Source organism: Atta cephalotes (genome assembly GCF_000143395.1).
Source record: "Atta cephalotes unplaced genomic scaffold scaffold00001, whole genome shotgun sequence".
NCBI classification, from domain to species: Eukaryota; Metazoa; Arthropoda; class Insecta; order Hymenoptera; family Formicidae; genus Atta; species Atta cephalotes.
In genome coordinates this window covers 5,675,447-5,692,871 of record NW_012130065.1, presented here as the reverse complement: position 1 = coordinate 5,692,871, position 17,425 = coordinate 5,675,447, and the positions used below count along the sequence as shown (strand labels likewise).

At 28.8% G+C, this 17,425-nt stretch overlaps 1 protein-coding gene across 1 annotated transcript in view; it reads right to left on the bottom strand.

Annotated features, from left to right (window-relative positions):
* Positions 1 to 3,494, bottom strand: part of LOC105625749 (trace amine-associated receptor 9) — a 39,042-nt gene extending 35,548 nt beyond the window's left edge. The window contains exons 1-2 of the mRNA XM_012207072.1: positions 3,273 to 3,494; positions 1,629 to 1,754 (exon numbers count right to left, since the gene is read on the bottom strand). Coding sequence (XP_012062462.1) covers positions 1,629 to 1,754; positions 3,273 to 3,494 — 348 coding nt within the window. The remainder of the gene's footprint in view (positions 1 to 1,628; positions 1,755 to 3,272) is intronic.
* Between the last annotated feature and the right edge of the window lie 13,931 nt (positions 3,495 to 17,425).

Genomic DNA, 17,425 nt, shown 5'->3' with positions numbered 1-17,425 from the left:
TATGTAGTATATATATATATGTGTGTGTGTGTGTGTGTGTGTGTCGCGCGCGTGTGTGTGTGTGCGCGCGCGCGCGTGTGTCGTGTCGTGTGTGTGTGTGTGTGTGTGTGTGTGTGTGTGTGTGTATATATATATATACAACGATCCTATAAAAAACGATATATTTAATGTCTCGACCAATACTATCACAAATTTACTATTTTTCTATTGTTTATATTATTGACAGGAATAATCAAATAAAGAAACAAACTAATAAAAATTCATTTGTGATTAAACATCACAAATATTAATTAACATCCAGCATTTGGTTTTAAAAAGAAATTAATATAAATGAAACTATAACAGAATAAATCTTTATTATATCTTTCTACTTAACGAGAAAATTCCTTTCTCTTTTTCTATGATTTCCTTGTCAAATTTTTATTAAATTTTATGATTTGAAGTTACTAAAATTAATTTTCTCTCGATATTTTTTATTCACAAGCGTACAGAAATATGTTCTACATTGTCACTATATTATGTATTCAATTTTGTATTTAACTGTAATTATTGTATATTTTAGTCTTATCATTAATGTTGTATTTACTAAAGAAGATCCACATTAAAAAGATCGAAACGTCTTCAATTGTTATATATACAATAAAACAATAATTGCAATATTATTCAGCTTTCAAAAGTGTTTTATTCCTTATCGATTTAATTCATTAGAGACTATAGAATTTTTATAGTTTATATTATAGTTTATTATATTATATAAGTTAATTAACCGTATCATTATATTAAATAATCAGAGAGCAGAAGTACACAGGTATACTACAATATGCTGAATTTTTCTTTATTATTAAAAAAAAAATAAATTTTTTAACGAACATTAAATTATGCTACGCAACAATACTTGTTATAAATTAAAGTTGATAACAAAGCGAGTAAAGTTGTATTTAATATATATAATATATGTATAACTTATGTTTACTAATTTCGCAGGTATTACGGCAATTTCCGTTACGGCTAGATAAGCCAATACCCATGAAATTCGAGATCTACCAACGAAACGGTACATTCCGGAGTTTAGCACGTGCGAAATCAAGAAATATACAGTCACAAATCAGACCGTTACCTCAGAAGATGGCATAGAGAACGAGGAAGGGATCGGAGGGAAAGGAGCAATGCGTAAAGATTATCGCCAGGAACTCCGATAACGTCGCAGTCGCCGACTGGTAGAGGAAATGGCGGAAGAAGTACCGGCTGCCGGAAGCGCAGCCACGAGTTTCAAACGATAATAATTTCCTGCCAAGCATCGCGAATACCATTTCGAGATTTCCTATAAATTCCTCGATTTCTGGCAAAGAAATGCTGTCGAGGTTTGAGGTTATTGAACGGCTCTTTAACACTCAACGTTATAGGTGATGTCGTAATTTCCAACGTTTATATTCAAGTTAACATTTATTATAGCACAATAAAAAAAATACTATCAATATAAAATATATTATCAAGTTACATATTATATATGTATCAATTTTATATTTATGTAGTAGTATGCATTAATTATAATAGGACAACAAACAAATCTATGTATTCAAAGATAAATATAAAACTATTTAAAAAATAGTTAATATTGTACAAGTTACCTGAATTTGACAGACAACTTCACCGTACGGCCAACATCCGTAAACAGCTGGTAAGAAACCGAAAGGCGTCACTAAAAGACCAATCGCTAGGTCATTACTTGCTAAGCTTGTCAGCAAATATCTGGGCTGGAAGAAAATTGAAGAGAACCTGTTGATCGTCTTGGTCAGTGTCAAGGGACGTCATTATCGAATTGTTGTGTAACATGCACGCGACATTAGTTCCGTCATGAGATATGTAGCGAGAGAAAATATCGATTGACTTAAAGGAAATTTCTTTTCACTAATTGTGGTCCATTTTAAGCATCAATTTAGAATGTTTAGATTAGTTTAGATTAGTTAATTCAACTGACTGTTTACTAAATTTAGATTAAATTTATTTACTAAATTAAAATGTTTATAGAAATCTATATATGCAACATTAAAAAAGAGTTTAATTTTCAAGACAAAGTAAAAAATATAATGTGTTTTCAATTATTGAAGTTTTATGTAGTTTTATCCTTCAATTTTGCATTATTACTTTCTACTCTCGCTAATAATTGCATAAAAAATTGAAGTTACTTTCGTATACATATTTAGTAGGTTACGTAACTTTTACATATACATAAATTAGATCTGAAAGTGCGAAGTCACTAGGTAGAAAAAGAAAATTGAAAAGGAGTCAGAAAAAGCAGTACAGAAAAGTTAAACTTCATTAGTGATAATATCTACAGTGTAGGAGATTGTATAAATCCCGATAACAAATCGAGATAAACGATTGTTAGAATAATGGTTTCTCGAAAAGGATTTAAACTAATGTAGGTTTCACAGCATCGAAATAAGAATATATTTTACATACCCACAGTTATATAATTTATCTATCTATAATCTGTATCTTTTCTCCAGAAAAATTTACATATTTATGCAATAAAAATCGATTAATATTAAGGAATATTTTATTGCATGTACATATATTGCGTTTTGGTAAAAATATTCTCAGTATATTACAAACGTATAATGGTAAAAAATGTAATTAATCAAAAAATAAGGAATAAAACATTTACAAATGTACAATTTTTTGCGGGCATCATCAGTCTCTACGAAACTCGACTCATTTAGAATCCAGAAACATGACTGTCCTGTATTTCGAGCAGCTAACCACTTCAGACTGATTTACATAGGAGGAAGAGAGAAATGGAGAAAATACCGCGAACCCTTCCATCACAGACTGTGAGTTATGGCACCGACTGAAACCTTCGTACATTCACGTAACTAATATTTTATCGTAATCCTTTTAGAAGATAAAAAAACAAATATATAATATTAATTTCATTACATTGTATAAATATTTTAACTTTTTTTTGTTAGCTATATTTAGATGTTTATATATAAAGAATTTCTCATTGAGAGCATTAATCATATTCATCTTTCCATCTTTCAAATAACAAACGAAATTTTTAGGAAAATCTGTATTGTTCTTTCTAACATTCTGACAGTTTGAGATTTTTATAGATTTCGTAATTATTATTATTTTACAATAAAAACAAAAGGATTGACTATTAAAATTCATATTTAACAAGATAGAAATTTTGTCAATAAAGCAATGAACTTTAATTTGTTTTTAAAAAGTTGCGTAAATTAAATTACATATCTTAAAAATGTACTTACCTGAGCATGTATATATTTGCTGTACTGTCTGCTATTGATAACACATATCACCAGTAGATTGGCGCATAGGATACCAAGACTGAGTAGCAATATCAGAGCAGCTCGTATCAACTCTCCAGGGCCCGGACCTGTCCAAGCGGCATCGGATGTGCCGCTTCGCCAACAACTGCTGTTGCTGAGTGAGGGTGCCAGCAGTATCGTTTGTTTGTGTTCCATCATCATCGTTTGGTCGTTTATTTCCCCACGCGATTACGGTGTCGAATCCCCATACGAGACACCCGTGTCCCGTTCGAGGCACGCGTATTTTGTACGTTACTGAAAATAATCTTTTTTTAAATGAAATCTTATTATATGTCTTTATCATATAATTTATGTGCGATAAATTTCGAAAGGAGTCTTACATAATAATGAATCTTATAATCTTGTTTAATTATAGATATAAAATAATACAATTTCTTTAATACAATTTCAGTAAAGATATTAAATGACTTCTAAGGATTAAATTATTGTTCACGTATTTCATACATTTAAAAATAATTTTTTAAATAAAATTTGATTATATTTTGACATATAATTTACAGTGTAATAAATTTTTTGAAAGAAATTTTATAATATATTTGTTTAATTATGAATTCTTAATGTAATTTTGTTATGTATTAATTTAATTATTTTATAATCAAATTAATGTAGCAAAATTGTATTAAAAACTAAATTGTCAATTACAAGATACGATACTATTCAATATAATAATATAAAACATCATAATAAGATTCTAGATTAATAATGTTTCTTAAAAATACTGTCTATTCTTTTCGTATAATAAAAAGAAATTATGTAAACTATTTTAAATCCGATTATTTTTTCTGTCAATAAAATTTGACAGACATAATAAGTCTTAAAAAGAGGAAACAAAGGCAAAGTTGATAATTAAATATCCTAACGTACTTTTCATCCCTGTCGGTCGCGAATTTTTAAGAGTCCGCCTTGATGATGGCCGACCAGCTTTTTTAAGCACAGCTTCTTCATCATTGAGGTCGTTGAGAATATGCACAGTTGCGAACGTTTGAGCGCGTCTAATGACGCACTCGAAAGTTCGCTCACGACTCACGAGTCGTCTGTATGCATTTGCAAAATGATGTATAACTTCGACGTGTAATAGATTCTTGATACGCAGTGCATCTCAGTTTGGATCCTCAGCATTTACGAGCGCGCGAATGAGAAGACAAGTTCTGCAAGAAAAGAAAATAAAGTGGATAAAAATAACACATAAAATTTGTTTTTTGCAAATTCATTTATTTGCAAATTACGAAGTGTTTGTCTTACTGCCTGTCTATCGAGTACATTTGTGACAAGAAAAGAAAAAACTTGATAATTATTTTATGTGTATAATTATAAAATATACATATATTAAATATTGTATAACTATGTATCTATAAACTATACATAACTATATAAAATATTCTTTAGAGATAAATTCTCAGAATATGGAAGAAATTTGAGAAAGTAGCACATATAAAAATATTTTGCAAATCAATGCAATGAAGTCTTTAAGATGAAAGAATATAATATAATATATACACTATAAAAAGAATTATATAATTACAATTCTAATGGATAATTTTAGAATCTGCTATTAAATATATATACACACGTAATATTTATATATATTTATACACACGTAAAGTCACATCTTACAAATAAATAGAAATTATAAAATTTATTATTGTACTTTTTCTAATATATATCTTTTTGAAATTTAAGATAAAAGTATTATAATTCTCTAAAAATACACAATTTTATATATTTTTGTTATAAACTGTGTAATTTTTACACACATTATTTATATAATTTTATATGCAGGGTACTGTCGATATAAGATCAGTAAGTTAGGTTACCTATCTGCCTTATGTAAAATTTAATTTCTTTTGTTTCTTCCTCGCCAGACTTGTGATCTAATCTTATTTCGCATTACAATAAAGCGTGTTCCTGCTCATAGGCAGATAAGCAAGCCGACTTATTGATCAGCAGCATCCTGTATATTTTTACTTAAAAAAAATGCACATTAAATGCTAGGACATAGTGTAAAATATAGAAATAGATTGTGAATTCCTTGATACTGCACATCTATATGTTAAACTGTACGTATAATTAAGCTTGAAATTCGAAATATAATTTCCTCTTCGAATACTCATCGACATTCCCATTTTACACCGTTACGTGAGAGCTCTCTACGGAATCAGAGACTGTGTTTGAAACTCGTACGTTTCGAGTTTGCGACGTTTTATTTGCTCTTGCCCGCAATATTTCCAACAATCAAGCGTACGGGCACATCCCGCTACGTTTCCGAGAATTTTATTTGTACCACGTAAACGAACGAAGCCGTTGGTCCGCGAATTGGACGTTGATCGATCGCGCGCGTCAATTCCGTTCGCATTGACGGTGAATCGTTGATGCGTTACACTATGTCGGTGCCGAATAGATCTTCCATGAATTCATACGGATCATGCTCTTCCGTAATAAGCTCGGTCCTGCTCGATCCTTTGTACTGTGAATAATTAATTGTAAATCTCTTACATGCTAAATGAAGGAAAGCTGTTTTGAATGTATATTGACTTGCGTCGATCGTAATTAAAATTTGAAAGAATCTGTTCATTCATCAAAATGCCAGAAATGGAAAAATTAATTGGATATCTATGCAGATATCGGACGTTTCCTTTCACCACAAATTTCATTTAGAACCAAAGCCAGTACTAGTTAACATCAGCCGTCTGATTTTCAGGTGATAATTAATGTATTGATTCCACGCGTGAATGCGCGAGCAAATATTGAAAATTAATGTGCTATTAATCCGCTTACTAATTATAAGATAAGCTAAAAGTTTAGGCAGACATTATTCTGTATGCTAATAGGTGTGACTGAATAAATTACAATTATTTGCTTGTTATTCATTCACTTGTTATTTCGTTAATTATATAGAAGTTTTGTCATAATATTTCACTCAGAGATTTAAGTACACATATTTGTTAACTACATATACTTTATATGACATTATATTGTATTAGAGATGTTTATTGCTATTCAATAATATCGAATATTCAATATTTTTTGCAATTTGATATAAAAATATCGAATAAAAAATTATGAATTAAATATTGACTAGATTTTTAACTATTCATTCTCTATTTTCATGAATATTTTTAATTTTTAAAACTCTCTTTTTTAAAATCCTATTCAGTCAAAACATAATTGTACAGATAAAAAATCAACATGTCTCCATAAAAGTCGCCATATTATTAAGATTGCATAATTTGATTAACCAGAACGATAAGATAAAAGTAAATACTTATTCTGATTGATATAATTTTATGCAATCTCAATCTTCAAGTTTCATTTTTTTGAATGGACAAATTATATACATCAAATCTTTTTAAAAATTAGTCATTAGTGATTAACAAATCGTTTTGTATATAATCGGAATTGTAAACAAGCGATATCTATTCTACTAAAATATTAAAGATAATTTTTTATTTGTAAGCTTTATTATTAAAAAATTGGGATTGTATTGTAATTTTATTTTGTATTGTAATTTTTAGTTTTTGTAAAACCTGTTTATTATTTGATATTTTTGATATAATGTCTATCTATAAACAAGGTGAATATAAACAGTTTTTAAATATGTGAATATATTCGTAGTCGACATTTTTGCTCGAAAGTCTGTACTGTATTATTAACATATAACCAGTGACAAATAATTTTTGAAAGCATAAAGAGCAATATATTATATGTTACATTTTATCAAAATATTAGAAAAAAGAATTTTAAAATTATGAAATTTTGTAGTTTTAATCAGTTTCCCGCTATATTGCTCTGCTAATTTCAAAGTGCATGTTGTTTTAATTTATGAGAAATTATAATTAATTATAATTTATTCATAAAATGGCTTCTCTTTATAACATAATTACATAATTATAACATAATTACATAAAGCTACTCTTTATACTTTGGACATAGATACGTATAATATATATTTTTTAATATATACCAATTTTTTTAATATAAATTCAAATAAAAAATAAAAGAATTTGAATGAACTGGCAAAAAAAATTGAAGAAAGAAACTAATTTGTAAAATTATTTATAAAAATAATATCAACAATTCCTTTAGAATAACATATTTTTAAAAGTAATGTAATAAATGTGATTACCATTTAGACATTTTTTTTTTAACTAAATTATATAACTATTCATAATTTATTATATTTTAACAGTATGTATCAGATACCTATATAGTAGCAACGTTAAAACATACACAAGTGTGAGTACACAATTGTACACATACTTGTGATAAAAGTATTGCAATTATAATAACATATTTGTATATAACACATTTATTCTCTAAATGGAAGATATATGTGCTAAAAAAAACGCTTTTCAAAACAAAAAATCCGAAAGATATAATTAAATTTATGAACATACACAGTTCGAGCATCGTATTGTTTATCACATCCTGAATTGGACACGATCGATGTATTTTGGCATTTATTATCTGGTTACAAGCTTAATTATAAATCAAACCGACAATTAACGGCGTATTGATTATCGAAGAATTAGATAACCGGTTTAATTGTAAGGTCAAATCGTCCATTAATACTGCAAATCGTGCACAATATTGTGGGTAAGGAATTGAAAAACAAGAAAGTTAAGTTAATGAGCGCCAGAATACCGATATTAGATTTTGGTAAGGTAATTCCGATATAAGCGCTGCACCTAACAAAACTAATCTATTAAGGCCCAATTCCATAACTCATGAGTACTCTTAACCGAAATTCAATGTATTCGTCATCTCTTTCCAATTTTAGAATTGAAAAGATAGGAAAAATAAATTGAACCCACAGACTTCTATAACTACTGATTCTAAACTACTGATTCAATAAATGATAGAAAGAGATTAATCTGATCCGATCTATCCTTGTTTTCGATTTATCTTTGTTCAATTCATATATGCGTATGTGTGCATCATGTCTGTGAGTATCATGTAAATTTATATGAAAATATTTATTATCCGTGTGATTTATACATGTGAGAGTGAATGAACACATATATGGCGTTACCTAGCGCTGTTTTCAAACATGGAGGCGAAATCGACAGTCTATTATGGAAGTCTGTGGTTGAACCTCAGTTAAGAATTAACTGTAAGGTCTAATTTCACAACTCATGGTTAAAGCAACATGGTTCTTAAGCAACTTATTCATTCAATTTATTCATTATCCCTTTCCAATTCTAGAATTGGAAAGAGATGAAAAACAAGTTGAACCTTGATTAACTTTGACACCTAAGTGAAACTGAGCCTAAGTATTATTTACTATGTTTAAGGTAAATGAATTATACAAGTAAAAACTTTTGTTTACTATTAAAACTAAAAGAACTTTATATTGTTTACAATACTATGAAAAAAATATTAAAAATCAGAAATATTTATTTTTTGTACTAAAAAGAAGACTTGAAACTTTTGTGTTTTTGCTATATATCGTGTAGAGGTGAGATATACATGTATTTATAAAAGTATTTATAAGAGTATTTATAAGAAGAATGGGTGATTTTATTTGAGAAGTACAGCCCATGAAAAATTTACAAATAATGCTTACAAATAAGATAAAATAACACAATAACTATACAATATATTTACAAAGTTTTATTAAATAATAAGAATGATAAATATGTATATGTACGCAGTAAGAGATAATATAAATTACAATCTTTTACATATATTACAAATGTTATGATATGACGTACATATTTTATGTAATGCATTTATTGCATTTACTGCACTGAATCCAATCTGTATGCTTTGGGCATAAATCTCGTCCACTAAAAATGTCGTATATTCCAAACAGGTGTACAGAATAAATAGACATCAAACTAAACAAAGAATATAAGAGCTATAAGCACTTGCTATACTCTATTCTTTATTATCCCCTTACACTTATGTATCATCAAGTATTATTAAACCTTTTGCAATTTCTACAATAATCATTTTATATGGATTATGTTATATGGATTATGATATATGAATTATTCACATTGACAAATCGATTTAACTGATAATAATTTTATCAATATTAATAGTAAAAAACTGCAATCACAGTACAATATTAATATATAATATATAACATATAATATAAAGGCATCTATATAACAGAACAGTTGCGTATAACAGAACACATTACTTCAACTCCTTCTATTTCTTTTGCCGCATAAATCTTCGCGCGGCATAGATACCGGAATTATTCTGTAATTAAAAAATAAATCCAAGGTTTCCTGCTAGAAATTCTTTTCTTCATTCACACCTTTGCAAGACTCCTCCGGTTCTTTTCAGTAATAATTCGACAGACATCGTCCCGATGTTAGTCGCTCTATTCACGCTCTATTCAAATTTATTATGCGCACTGCTGCTTTAGATTTCGCCCCTGCTATTTGTTTTACACATTATTATATTAAAGCAAAGGTGCAGCTGGCATATATGCTTTTATATCATTAACAATCCTTTCCACATAATACAATAACTTATTGCTTATCCGATGCAAATAAAGTGCAGTATATTCGTAATATATCTATTTGTAAAATATCTATTCGTAAAAGATTTTATAGAATATTGTTCTTAATTACATCTCACACATGATAAATGAAATAAACATAGGATACATTAGCTGTGTTCAGCAGAGAAAACTGATCAGTGAGTGTGCTTAGTGATTTTTTAATGTGATTATTTCCACTTAAATCCAATGAAGAATTAAAGACAAGAAGAATCATATAAAAGAATTACTTAGCGCTCACTAATTAGTTTTGCAGCCTTCGATATCTGCATTTACAATATATTTCGATTATTAGGAAAATCGGCTGCCAATTTTACGAATGGTTATGCTCAATATTAAAACTGTCCACTGTCTTTTTCATCATATCTGTTAAATTATTGTTAGCATTCAAACTTTTTTGCATTCAGTAGGCTACCATTCATTCAGAACAAATGGCAACTAACTTGTTTATCGAGAAAACTGAGCTCGCTTGGTTGTTGCACTCGAGCCTTCAATTTAATTTACTTGGTGTACAATCAATAAATAATGTTGACTTGCCAGCTTTCTCGTTTTCACGCTTGGATAGAAAAGCGAATGGAATGGAAACGGTCTCACATACTATGTATGTACATATTCGCATATATAGACCAATACACAACACACATGCTTTTGCATTCTCTATGAACAGCTTTCGCACGATCAATACGTCATATACTTTACGCACACGTGCCTGCTATCGGCGAATAAAGGCGAGTAGCTTCGTTTCCTGCAATTACATGAGCAAACATCGTCGTTGTTTCATTAAAGTAACACGCGAGGTAAATTCAAAACTTCTCTCCAAATAGCAACTAAACGGACAGCTACGAAATATTAGCTAATAATGATAGAACACTAGTTTCACAATATTTTCATTTTAACGGCATGTTATTAATTTAACACACCAGCTCGAACGCTGGTTTCAGTGTAATGGTAATTTACATTGATAATTGCAAATAGTTTCGATAAATTGACAAAGCTGCGCGTAACGGTGTAGAAAATTTTAATGAATTGAATGAGATTACCTACTGTTCATGATAGTCGTAAATTTCAGAAATGCACAAAGTAAGCAAGAATAGCACTTAATATTATGAAATCTTTTATTAGTGTAAATATAGATCATTTAACCGATTGTATTGATTTATTTTTTAGTACTGTATACTGTACTAACAAAGTTTTTAACATTTGTTTTTTATATTCTCTTAATTACTAAAAAAGAATATAAGGATAAAAAATTCCGTCATCCACATATTTTGAAAAATTAAAGATTTCATTTTTTAAAAAAAAACTCTACAAATTGAAATAATTTACAACTTTTCTTTTATTTTATGGATAGAAGTAAATACATAAATCACTATTTAATTGTTAAGAAACAGAACCTTATAAATCAGTGTAATTCTTTGACATTAAAGAACATTGTCAATAAGTATTATTATTTCAGTATATTCATTTCAGTATTATTATTTCAGTATATTATTCAGTATATTACTTAAAATTATCCATAAATAACTTTATATATCACATTTATTTTTATCACATATTATAAAAACATATCTAATTTTTTATAACTATATATATTACTTTTGCGTTATTACATAAGTAATTCACGAACTTTTTAAAAAATGATAGAATTTTTGAAAAAGCGTATTCCTTTTCAATATAAAAAGTCCTAAAGAGTTCCTATAACAAATATTTTTATTACTTGTTAAGAAACAAAATGTTGATCAAAATTTGTCATTCCGTTTTATTTGTAGTATATAATATAAAAATGTTTGATATCCATATATCTATCGTTAGGATCATTTTTTCCATTCACATTTAATCCTGAATTTTTTCAGGACAATATCGCGTAAACAATATTGTAGATTATTATAACAAATGCGAGCATATTAATAGCTTCATTGCGCCCTAAACCAGGTCTGTGGAAACATAAGACGAAACTGTTGCAAAATGAATTCAAAAGTTTCATTCCAAGTACGCATTATACACTTCTTCTGTAGGATATATCCAAACTTTCAAAAGTTCTTCTCGTTTGGGGTTGTACGGTATATCATTTGCGAAAACAATGTTGGTCTTACATGAAGTCTATGGAATATTCAAGCGGCGTGACAAAGTAGAATATTCTAACTTCCTGACGATGTCAGCTTTTCCCGCTTTATGTTATACTAACGCAGATATGCTTAAAGTTATTCGGGCATCACGAACTTTTCAATGTTGCTTCTGCATATGTTTTAACAAAAAAATGAAGATACTACATGTTTTCGATTTTATATCTTATTTATAATGCCTTCGTCGCCAAAGTTTTTTTTAATCTTCATATTACTCGTACTTTGTTTCTTATTTTTTAGATTTACATTTAAATAATGTCAAATTAATTGATTCCAATAGAAAAAAAATTGGATTATAGTTCTGTCGTGTCATCTTGATAAAGTATTAAGTTTCGCTGTTCCTCATTCATTTTATTCTACTGCTAACATAGCACAATTTTATCTAATTGTTATACAATTCCAATATAAAGAACATCTGTATCTACAACGAGGTGACAAGATAGATATAATGTAATGGAGGAAGAAATTGCAGAACGAACGCAGTTCACCGTTTTCCTTAGAGAGTCCGTAACTTCGTTATAGTTGAGCGACACGGAACAGATAAGAGCAGCACTGATAAGTCGCGTAAGTAAGTTCGTTGGCGGGACCGATTCGTATCACTGCGGTACCAAGACAGCACGATAGTCCTCTCTAAGAACTTCACTGGCTGAGACACCGTTCACTCGTAGTCACTTGGTCGATAGTAGTAGCAAAGCAAAAGTATAGACACGACGACGCGACGGTCGAACATCAGGGTACTCTGTGACTAGGAGAACAGGAAAGTCGAAAATGGCTTTATTACGTCAGAAACTACCATCCATCCATAACGACGGAACAAAACTCATCGAGCATCAAGCGATTTAGTCGCATCGAAATGCAAAAAGAGAGATTTAGATGGTAAAATTAAAATTTTTTTTCGTGATCAAATGATGGTTGTCACCTCTTACTATCGTTCTTATAAAGTTTTACTGCTATCATTTCTATCACGTGAGTAAGCGATTGAACATTGAACTTATAGAACTACCATCATAATGGTTGACTACACGCGAGATATACTACTCCGCGAAGTACATTCTAGCGTGGTTCGATCAGCGTACCTATTACGTTGTTACGATCGTTAGCTCTAATGGTGAGAGACGAAACCGTGCGGTAAGTCTTTTTTATTATCTCTCAGTGGCTTTTCTATAGCTGAGATATATCGTCGTCCATGGATTTTTAGGGGATATATTCTTTCGCTCTTCTTGGAGCCATCGCGCTGAATCGGAATATATTACAGTTCGTCCGATATGGTCACGCTCGATCGATTTTATTTCATATCACAAACTTCCATTCTTTGTCATTATATTATCAAGTTTATCGTGTTGGAAATTAACTTTTGATTAATAATTTATTTTTGATAATCCTTATACGTATCTCATTAAATTACAACGAATATTAAAATAATTTTATTCCATTGAGTTACATGCATATCATGCGGTAAATGTACATAAAATTGTAATATTGTTACTCGCTTAATAATGTACGAATATTAATTCATGCTAGTGCTTTTGATTTAAAATTTTAACATGCATATTTATTGTCGATTTAGATTGATAATAGTCTCCTATCCAAATTATTTCAAAAAAGTTTAATAAAAGAATAAGAGAATATATTTTAAATTATTTTGGTCACTATTTTTTTGATAATAATTTGATTAAATTTAATTAAATTATTATCTATTTTTGCACAAATCTTGAGTTTTTATATTAAAAATCTAAATCTAAATATAATCCCTAAATTAGGACTTTATCGTAACAAAATTTAAAAAATAACAAACAGGAATGTAAAACTTTATTACTATCCTTTTATTATTTTATTTGTCAACCTTTAAATCTCTTTTCTTCTATCCTCAATATATCTATTAAATGATTTTCTAATTATGATCGTAATTACATTTGATTGATAATTTAATTTTTGCAAAAGCTCTTTTTTTGTATTTATTGTGCAAATTTTCCAAAATATCTTATGCATGTATCAAGTTTTTGTTGAATGAAAAATATCTCTTATGCGATATCTGTTTCAAGTACGAGGCATTTCTTTTATTTACACCTCAATATGTACTTTTGCGCGATGATATTTTACAACTGAAATCGATGCGATATTTCAAACGAGATATATCAACGTATGATATCTGTATGTTGCTGTGACTCATATCGTGTGCAATTAAAACTCGTTCATATCATGAGCAAAAAGCAAGATTTGTTTTAAAATAAAAGCGCCATATCTCCCGCGAACTCCATCATGTCCATCTATGTCGACAACGATCATCTTTTATGTTTTGCTGACGCGACGTATCGACAAGTGCACTAACGTTACCAAGAGAGATATCTCGTAACCATTTATAAAAATAGATCGTATAGAAATGTTCGTTTGATAGTAGAATTTTTCTTCTAAAAGAGGGAAACGTGTTGTGCACAACACTTCGTCAATTCGTCACTGTCAACCGTAAGGCACTTGATAGTCTACATCTCTCTTCATAAAAGTAGAAATCTGAAAAAAATCTTACTGCAGAAGATATCCATAAAAGTGTCGTCGAATTCAGCTCCATGAAATGTTCTACTTTCCTTTTTTTTCGCTGATTCTCGGTTAGGAGCGGCCGCGCGACAAAAAGAAGAGTCATTAGTTACGCGCGAAATAACCATTTGTTATCCCTATTCGTTTCGCCTTGCGGCCATACTCGGACTTCCTTGTTGACGTGTTTATGTTGGTGGAGACTACTACGATGTTTCAAAAGGACGTTTAGCTATCTTGGAAAGACTACGAGTTAGGAATCAGAGATCTTCAAAGACTTCAAGTCACCAAGAAATTCTAGCTATGATGTTAACGTAATTTTGAAAATTAGATACTTAGTGCCATGCAATTACTTTCATTCCATTGTGCTCAGTTCTTGCATTAATTACATGTAGAATTAACTCTTTGTCTGCAATAATATTTTTACTGCCTTTGTCTACAATCTAGGTCTTTGTCTAACTCAAATTTTTTACTATTTTCACAAAATTTTTAATTTTTTTAAATATGAAAAGATTTTGATTTATATTTTTCAACATCTCTATTGCTATTAAATCGTTTTTAATTTTTAAATGTTAAAAGCTTTATTTAATTCGCTTCTTAATTTTTGATAAAGAAAGTAAAATTTTGTTTGTGCAAAAAAAACTGGATTGCACATGGAGGATTAAATATATTGCATCTATTACGAATTGAATGATTTACAGGAAGCAGAAAGCCTATTTTTGTCGGAATACTAAATCTATAATCTTAATTAATCTTACATAATATAATTCCTATGTTCATCAAAATTTATAAGATTAAAAATAAAATTAATTGAAATTTATAACAATTAAATTTATAACAATTACAATATAATAAAAACAATATATTTTTTTTATATAATTATTATAAAATATTCGCTGTGATTAAATTCAATAAATTTAGGCTTTCTGATCTCTGAATTACATTATATCATCCAAAACAATTATATCTTTGACACATATTTCATATGTGAACGTAATACAGCACGAACTAGGATTGCGGAATTTATTTGTAAAAAGCGATCAAGGTTCGCATTCAAGGTTTGAGAATGATGATACGAGGGAAGACTCAAATCGGATCACATAGCTACGAGAAAATATTTGTGGTAGATATGACGTATTGTTGAGGAATCTTGGAAATATCAAAAGAGGAGCACTGTAGTGCGCGCCCGAGTAAAACATCTTCCTGCTTTTATCACGAGGACAAAATACTGTCACGAAATATTTACTGTACAAGTAAGTACGTGTAAATAGAAATGTATCTGTTGTAGCACGAAAGAATCGGAAATCTGTATCACATATAAACACAATTACAATTTAATTTCGTGTTTGTCAGGGCCATTATTTCGCGTTACATAGTTTCCCTCTTTCACGTTTGCAATGTTGCATATTTCGAGAATTCTGAATGCAGCTATTGTAATATTTCGGATGATCCGAAATATTTTAGCATAAACTCTCAGATGAAAGCTATTTTATATAAATTGTATAATAATCCGTGTCTAAGAGTAACTATAGATTAGTAAATATTTTCACCGCCAAATATATCTGTCTCAACTAGATCCATGGTAAACTATAAAATCATCGAGAGATCGCATGAGTATGTATTTGTTTTAAATAACTCTTTGATGATTACACTGTTTATACATTCATTTTATTCGATTTACTCAATGACTACAGTATTGTTACATTTCAATGAAATGAATATCTGACTAGAGCGTTTGACTATTGTGAAAACATGATGCTCTGAAATAGATTTTTCTAGAAGAGCAATATATGGTACTTCAATACATAGTATTTCAATACATGGTACCCTATCGTACAAAAAAACCTATTCGAACAATGAACGAATATAATCTGCATATCAGAATTTTAAAATTCTTATTACGAAAGTTATATTTTTCTGAAAAACTATTGTTATTATAAATCTTATTCAATATAAATTGATGCAGTAAAATCAGATCGACATTTAATGATCAATTTGAGTTAATTTGTGAGGCTATTTTTTTAAATAAAAGTGTCGAGAAGAATTATTATTATTTTTCATTCTACAATATTAATTACATTCTACAATATTAATTTAAATTTTAAATAAAAATTCAAAGTCATGTCACAAAATGTGAAAAAAATTCATTTTTCGTATAACACATAAAAAATATATGTATAAATTGACACTGTATAAAGTTAAACAAGTCGTTTAAATAAGAAAATCTTTGTTGAAAATCTGATAAATATATTTAGAAGATTTAAGTAAATTAGGATATAATTATAAGCTACCAAACTTAAAATATATATTTAGAATCTCAAAACAAACAGAATTTGTCGATAGAAATTTGCTTGGAAATACTTTGTTTAAGAAATATTGACTTCTTAAGTCACAGAATTATTATAGGAGTAAATAAAATGAAATATCTCTTAATTGTTAATGACTTTCAATTATTAAAAACGGAAAATAATGCAAGCGTGCAAAGAAATTACAGATGCACAATTCAACTCATTCTCTCATCAATAAGTGCAATATTTGTTTCAGAGTTAGAGGTCATCATATTTTGAACAAAATATTTAATAATTATTTTTTGATTATTGTGAAATGTTTTGAAATTAATAGAGGGAATAACCTAAATTATTTTGACATTATTTATTGCTATAGTTCTTCTAGAAGAAAATTTTGTTTGTTTTAAAATTTACATTTTTTTAAGGGAAACATTATATAGTTTATATTTTGTTTAAATAAAAAAATTGCATTCACATTACAGAAAATTCATATCAATTTATCAAATAATCTCAATTTTATATTTTAATTAATATTTATAATAATATTAATACATACACACACACACACACACACACACACACACACACACACACACACACACACACATATATATATATATA